The sequence below is a fragment of the Poecilia latipinna genome, unplaced genomic scaffold (genome assembly GCF_001443285.1).
Source record: "Poecilia latipinna isolate Pla-1442-1.1 unplaced genomic scaffold, P_latipinna-1.0 Scaffold174, whole genome shotgun sequence".
In the NCBI taxonomy this organism is placed as follows: domain Eukaryota; kingdom Metazoa; phylum Chordata; class Actinopteri; order Cyprinodontiformes; family Poeciliidae; genus Poecilia; species Poecilia latipinna.
The window spans coordinates 209,929-218,026 of NW_015112790.1; the positions used below are offsets into that span (position 1 = coordinate 209,929).

The following is an 8,098-nucleotide window of genomic DNA, read 5'->3' on the forward strand; positions in this document are numbered from 1 at the left end:
ACATTTCATTCTCTAGATGTGAAAAGCAGGTAGAGACACAGTGAAAAAGATTTGCAGTTATTAAAAAAATTGTCCTTGAATTTTGCCTTTACCTTTTGTTGGTCTCATCACACACATAAAAACCTGAAAAAAATACCCTAAAATTTGTGGATATATTGCAGCACGATATGGAATGTGAACATGTATCTCAGCATGGTGTTAGAAAGTGAAATACTAAATTATTTCAGATAAAGAAAATCAGTAAAGATAGGAGAGTGTGAATACAGACAATGGATGCTTTTCCTTTTAAGTTTGTTTTCAATGGTGAGAAAATCATTTTTTCATCTTCTTTGCAAGCTGAAATTATTTTTCTTTTGAATCTTTTAACCATAAACTGCATGATCCCTCATATTTAACTCTTTAGCAGAGTTAAATATGAGAGAGTGACACGACCTGTGTAAATAAAAGAAAACACAAATTGGTAAAAGTCTTGATTGCATAAAGCATTGATTTTATTGGGTACTAATGAGCACTGTGTAACAGCAGAAACTGTGGCGTAATGAAATACAACAGCTGGAGGAGCCTAGGAATAAAATACATCTCTTAAAGAGACGTTTACATTTGCTTTCCTAGTGTGGATTTGGAAAACAATTTTCTGGATTTCTTTAATCATCTCATATGGATGTTTATCAAATTTCTGTTTGGAAGTTATTTCATCACAATTGTTGATTTATTAAGAATTAGTCTTAAGAATGTTCCACACTAACTACTGAAGTGGATAATTTCAATGACAACCAATGATGAAGGTTCAACCTGCTTATTTGATGGGAAAACTGAATAATCCTTCAGATGGATCATAAAAAAAGAGATGAGACAAACTGACACTTGTGTTTAGATTCACGCTGTATGTTTTTTGTCCAGGGAGTGGACTGTTTCCTATCCATATGCCATTTTCATGTAACACTTACTTTATCAAAAACAAAAAAAATCAGTTAAAGAATGCAAACACTCCCATACAAATTCCTGCTTTCATATGTAACAAATTGAAATCAACATTTACAAAAACCCATTTCTTTTCATCATCCAAAATATCATCACTTTTCGATTTGATCAAGGGCAGCCTTGTTAACGCATCACCTCGACAGGAGGCAGCGTCATGCGGTGGGCACGTGTTTTATCCACAGGGTCAGTGAAACTGCTCATAGTTGAAGGCAGATGTTTTTTTTGTTTTGTTTCTTAATATTACACCAACACTATTCCTTTTTTATAACATTTCACATTTTAACAAGACCAAAGTTGGATTTGTAAGCTGAGTTTTACCCTAAAAAGCTTTTAACCAGGCTTTGACATCAGGACGATCGTAAATCCATGTAATTCAAACTGATACAAACTGAAGCAGCATGACTGCATCTATATATTGTATATAAAACGGTAGTAGATGCATGTTCACTGTAGTACATTAATATAAATAAGAACAGCTGGCATAACACGCCAGTTTTTCCTTTTGCTTCTATTTATTTTAAATGATGTAATAGATGTTTCCTCTCCTTGCATCTTACACAAAAATGGAACAAACTATATATTCTGTCCATTGTACTCTACTGTTCTATCCCTTGTCATGATTCGCAGGATTCAGCTGACTCAGCTTTCAAGCTGCATCTGAGATCATATGAAGTTGCAGATTTTGTGGACGCCTCCTTGTAGAATACAACTATCAGAGACAGCAGTGTTGTTGCTTCATCTCTCCTAAGAGACCAACTTGAGGAACTTGTACAAAAACAAAGAGCTACAGTTACAAACAGACTTCAAGTCGGACAGGAAGTTTGTGCGTGTTTGCTCAGAGGAAAAAAAATAGCTGGACCATCCCAAGAATTTCTTAGGAACCGTAATCGTTATCGGCAAGCAGTTGGTGGGGTCTAGTGCTGCGTCCACTTGATGCTCTTCAGGTCAATGCCTTCCTGAACCATCTCCCAGAGAGGACTGAAAAGAGAGGAGACGGAGGAAGGTTAAGGAAGGCAGAATTATTTAAAAATATGTTATAGTCAACAATAAGACTTGATCAGATGAAAAGTAAGAGTTGGTCACCTCATCTCTCTGAGTCTGCGGACGTGCTGGATGCATTTCTCTGCTGTGTAATCGACTTCTTGTTCTGTGGTGAACCTGCCAATACCAAACCTGCAGCAAAGGGATTCCCTTTGATCTTATGCACATACAGTTTCATTTCAACGCTTCTCACAAGATTAACCAGTGCAATTTATCTCTAAATATACAGAACTAATTCATTCCAATCCGATCTTATCATATCGGCATCTAAGTCTGGGTCTGTTTATATTACTGGACTATACTAATTGATTCTATACACCAGGATCTGAACGGGAATGGTTTTATCAGGACTCTTAATAATGTTTTGGTGATTTGACACAGGATAAATAACCCAAATGAAATTAAAATATAGAGGTCCCATAACCAAATAAACAGAGGTCTCCTTCGTCTAGTATCTGTACCTGATGGAAGAGTGAGCCAGGTCTTCATCTGCTCCAATGGCTCTGAGAACGTACGACGGCTCCAGAGAAGCTGATGTACATGCACTGCAATCACACAAACACTCTTCTCTTTAAAAAAAAGTAACAACATGATACAGTTTTAAACTCATATTTGTTAAAGGTGACAATCTGACCTTCCAGATGACAAAGCAACATCCTTCAGCGCCATCAACAGACTTTCTCCTTCCACATAGGCAAATGAAAGATTAATGCATCCTGTAAACACACACATTCAGGTTTTTTAGTGAACAAGCTCTAAGTTCAAAACTGTCTTTTATGCTCCTCCTTCAAACTTACTGAACGGAGGCTTTTAGGTTTGAATGTAAGAGCAAAACGTTAAAGTTGGTTTTAAGTTTAGAAAAAAAAAGACTAACTAGATAACAAGAATGAAAGAAGGGAAGAGCGAGGATAGCAAAAAAAATGACCAGGGTAGCGCTGTTCTGGGTCTCCGTTCATGACAACGTCAGGAATCTCAGACATGATCTTCTGGACCAGACGGTTAGCCAGCATGGACACTCTTTGATGATCATACTAAACGCAAAAACAAATATTAGGTAATCATCAGGTCTGGTCACTGGTCACTTTTTTTTCTCCTGATTTTACCTCCATCTCCTTCTGAGATATGCTGCAGGCGGCTCCCAGCCCGACGGCCAGCGGAGTGGGTACCGTCCCAGAGCGAAGACCTCTCTCCTGGCCGCCCCCACTCTGCAGCGGCTCCAAACGAACTCGAGGTCGGCGTCGCACATACAAAGCGCCCACGCCTGCAAACAAACGCACACGTCACCAATTTATTCTCTCATAATTCATCAAAACCCATAATGAACAAGAGAAGCAAGCAGATATGCAGTGATTTAAATATATGGGTACAAATGGGTTTGTTACAGGTATGAAATGGAAGTAGGCTGTTTACATTATTATCTTAACCAACTATCGCTAATTATACTAACCTTTGGGTCCGTAGATCTTGTGACCACTAATGGACATCAGATCGACCTTCCAGTCAGAGACGCTGATAGGAATCTTTCCAACAGCCTGAGCAGCATCAGTGTGCAAGAAGACTCCCTTGGATCGGCAAATGTGACCTGAAAACAGGATGAGGAGTAAACCTTGATCAGACCAATAACATTAGCCAAGCAACGACAGTTGGCTGATTTACTTTGTGGTAACAAGCGCTTATTATATGCTGCCACATCTACCGATTTCCTCGATGGGCTGCTTGACTCCAATTTCATTGTTGACGGTCATCACGGACACCAGTGAGGTTTCCGGACGGATGGAGGACTCCAGTAACTGCAATCACACACACAGGTTTTATCGTTGGATCTACAACCACTATCAAAATTCCACGAAAGCCCTGTTACGAAGGGAAATTCTCCTGATGCAAAAACATCACACTATGAGAAATAATTTAAACACTTTTTCCACTTATACTGTGACATGAATTTGATATAAAAGTCAACTAAAACAAACAGATCTGTTAGAAAACTAAAAAAAAAGGTGAATTTACCCAGTTGTATAAGTTTGTACACCTTTGAAATTGCTTCCGATTGATTTTTAGTGCTCAGTCTTTATTGGAGAAGTCTGACAGCGTCTTACCTCTTGACTTCTAAAGATTCTCCAGATCTATCAAAGTCTGAGAACATTTACTGTCTTCAGCTTTTGAGGAAAATGATCACATTTAGTTCTCAAGTTTTGCTCATTTTTCTCTCGAGATGTCATTATTTTTATTTGACCAAAACTGGAAGAAAAACAAAACACACAGGTTTAATCTGGATAGCTTCAAACACAAAGTTGTTTCCTACTTCCTCCCTGCCCTGAGTATGTATTGTCACTTGTATGTGTTGTCATTTGTAGAAAACCAGTTGGAAATTCCTAGTGGCTAACTCTTCTTCAGAGTAAACCTTGGAAGTTTTAGTCTTTTCCTTTTATCTATTTTGGACTATGTTTTCCTTTCAGTTCAATTGCACAGGATATATTTCATAGAATATGTCAAAAAATTTTAAACAGTCTTCTCAAAGACTCATATTTTACCAACACTAAACCCTGACATTTAACATGGGTATGCACATTTGAGAGCCACTGCAGACATTGTCAGTGTGAACACTGTTGTAGTGTACCTGCAGGTCCAGAAGTCCGTTAGTCTGGACAGGCAGATAGGTGACCTCAAATCCTTCGGCCTCCAGGATCCGACACGAGTCCAGAACACATTTATGTTCAGTCTGTGTTGTGATCACATGCCGTTTCTTGGCCTGGTAGAACCTGGCCACGCCCTGCAGGGAGGAATACAAAAGATCAACACCCAGTGAGGTTCCATGTCTACATTTTTATGATTTTTTTTTTTTCCTTTGTTTTGGTGTGCTTTAATTTTATCTCATCATGTTTAAGTTTGACTTATTAATCAATTATTTCCTCACTATTCAAGCATTTTGCAGCCATAGGAGAAACCGATAGAGTACATACTAATATGATGTGCAGCAATTATTTTTATTATCAAATTTTTTCTTACTTTAAAACAAAACTAGATGTCAGAAGTGGGTTCAGGTTGTCTATGTGTGTAAATATAATAAAGTAAAAAGACGGGACCTTGATAGCCATGTTGTTGGACTCTGTGGCTCCACTGGTGAAGATGATTTCTCTGGGATCGGCTCCAATAAGATCGGCCACCTGCTGCTCATGGAAAAAAAAAACACAAAGTCAGCAGCTATTTTCAACAATTATGTGCCACTTTCCACAACATTGGTCCTGAGTTTCCTCAGCTTTCCCAGTGATTGCATAAATGTATTCTAATTTATTCATATGATAACATAATACTAAAGCAACAGAGTGAAAATCTGCATTTTGCAGAAAGGGTTTTCTAAAAGTAAACCATTTAGAGATGTCAAGCAGACCTGCAGCCCATCCAGTGGCAGATTTTGAGAGGGCCACAAGAATAGTCAGAAAAGTACAAAGTTGTACCCCAAATGACTTTTCTGTTGCAGAAGTTAGTATTTGATTTAGAAATTTTTACCCAATTTTGAAAAGATATATATATTTTTTTTTACTTACTTCTTAATTGTTTTTGATTGGTTGCATAATTACAATGTAGTTCTTTGCAGAACAGCTTTAGCAGGCTGTGTGACTATATGTGGGGCAGAACTGGGGAGTTCAAAAGGAGTTTTTCCCAGGGTGCAATTCATTAAAGATCCCACCACTGAGTACACCTGATCACCACTAAACTAAGTGAGAGTCTTTATACCTTCCTGGCAGTCTCCATGGCAGTCTCGCTCTCCCAACCATAGGCATGAGTCCTGGAGTGAGGGTTTCCATAGTAATTCACCTGGTATGGCAACATGGCATCCAGCACTCGAGGATCCTAAATGTACCAAAAAGACAAATAACTTGTTAAACACACACATAATCCATTAGTTTAGGAAGCTGCATGGTGTGCTGAGCCTGCTTCAGAAATGATCTTAGTCAAAGGTTTAAATAGAAGCATAAATCTCTTTCAAATGATAAAACAGTGAATTTGTTGCTAGTAAAGATGCACAGGATTTCCACATGAACAGATAAATCAACTACAAAGAAGAAGCTGAGGACGTTAAGGTCACACAAAGAAAACCTTACCCAACCTACAATGAGATATTTTAGCTGGAGAAGCTGATTTTATTTTCTTTTTTTTAAAGAGCTTCTTTGCTCATTAGCACTTTGAAGGTGTTGCCACATGGACAGAAGTCATGACTATTGAACTTCAAAATACAGAACTAAATTATAAATACAAATACAAGACAAAACAATTAATCACGACTTGTTGAATAATTGACAGGAAACAGTTACCATAGGAGTAGTAGCCTGGAAGTCCATGTAGAGGGGCCGCAGCTCATCTTTCTCCAGTTCATGTTTCTTGATCAGCTCTACAGTGAAAAACACAATTCACACAACATTTTAAACTCACTACAAAAATGTCCAAAACAATCAGGACATTATACAAGTTCAAGATCATTTAAGCACAAAAGGTTCTTACTGAATGCAGTATAACTATTTGTCATATTTTCTCATTTATCCAAGCTGATTAAATGATTGACCCAAAATCAGGTAATTGTCAGATATTTCAAAGTATAAAGCTACTCTGAAAACAACAATGGTAGTTTGGCTGATGGAAGAATCAGCTGGAGTGCTTAGCCTGGGATCCTATGTCATTGATTTATTCATCAACCATATTTATAAAATCAGAGAACACATAAAAACTACAAGTTAGCAGTATAAAAGTTAACATACATTTCTTTCAATTGGGAAAATTTTGAGTCACCAAACCAACTAATGCTCTAATTGCGTTTTATACAAAAGATAATAATAATTATTATTAGATTGACTTCGTCAATATGTACAGTATAAAATATACTCTGGTTGTTAAACCAATCGTGTGTGGAAGTACAATATAAAATACATCACATAACTATTTAAAAGCATTAGTGTTGTGAACACTAACGCCCATAAACACAATTCTTTTTATAAGTTGGCCTTTCAGACTCATTTATATACAGTAATGAAGTCAAATAGCGATGTATTTTTCTGACCCAGTACAATGATATTTAATTAGATCACAGGCATTATAAAGTTTCCTGTACCCCCTAATAAACTGCGTCACTTTGGGATTAGCTTAATGCTAGCTGCTTTAATTTAAATAAGTAGGTTAGACTGGTCCAGGTTGTTGTTACCTTTTTGCATGGAGTTAACGGCTGTCCGCTCAGGACACAGACGAAAAGGAAGCCACGAGGCCGGCCTCAGCAGCCGGGAGGAGATGGTCCTGCCCGGGGAAAGCATCGGGTCGGTAGACTGATTTTAGCTAAAGCTCCGTCGACCTCCGTCCAAACCAACACGCTGACAACAGCTTGAACACCGAAAATATAATGATGCGAGCTTGATCAGAAAGCAATGTTCCTGTGAGAGAAAGCTAAAGAAAAAAGTCTTTAAAAAATGTTGAACACGAGTAAAGTTCTGTTTTTGTCCGCCTGTCACTGTCTTACGCGCAGGTTCCAGTAGAATGGGTCAACGTCAAAATAACACATCAACATTAGCTTCCGGAGAGGACTTTCAAAACAAAAGACGTGACAAAACAACTACAATACAATTTTCTTTTTAGGTAACTCAATGACATTTCGAGTATTACATAACTTTGATTGTGCAATAAATTACACAACTAAGGTCCATTAAGAAAGTAGATGTAGAGGATAAGATAAGGTTTTATTTACGTCAAAAATATGTGAACATGTCAACGTACAATGGTCTTTAAACATTTGCACAAAAAGCTGCTCTTCTTCTTGAGTCTTGTGTCTTGGGTGGTGTATGGTTCTCTTTTGCTCTAAACTGCTTACACAACAGGATTTCACATTTCAAGTGATACTGCAAATTCCTTACTACTGCTTAGTAGTAGTAAGGAGTTTGCTGATTATTATTATGAACATTTCTGGAGCTGTGTTGTAGGATAGCTAAATATTTTTTTTCACCCTGCTAGTTGTTTTTTTTTTTTTTTTTTTTTTTAAAGTAAAAAACCATTTTACAACAATTTAGTGTCCCCTTGGGGCGGGACCCGTTTTTTT

General features: G+C 37.6%; 1 protein-coding gene across 1 annotated transcript; it reads right to left on the minus strand.

The window, feature by feature from the left end:
- Positions 1-467: 467 nt before the first annotated feature.
- On the minus strand, positions 468-7,558 carry nfs1 (NFS1 cysteine desulfurase). Its single transcript, XM_015030148.1, has 13 exons — positions 7,217-7,558; positions 6,336-6,412; positions 5,758-5,874; positions 5,106-5,189; positions 4,640-4,792; positions 3,719-3,812; positions 3,470-3,604; positions 3,126-3,283; positions 2,948-3,053; positions 2,657-2,738; positions 2,484-2,567; positions 2,065-2,154; positions 468-1,959 (listed from the first exon to the last, which is right to left on the minus strand). The coding sequence occupies exons 1-13, from the start codon at positions 7,320-7,322 to the stop codon at positions 1,896-1,898; spliced, it is 1,350 nt and encodes a 449-aa protein (XP_014885634.1). The 5' UTR covers positions 7,323-7,558; the 3' UTR covers positions 468-1,895.
- Positions 7,559-8,098: the final 540 nt, after the last annotated feature.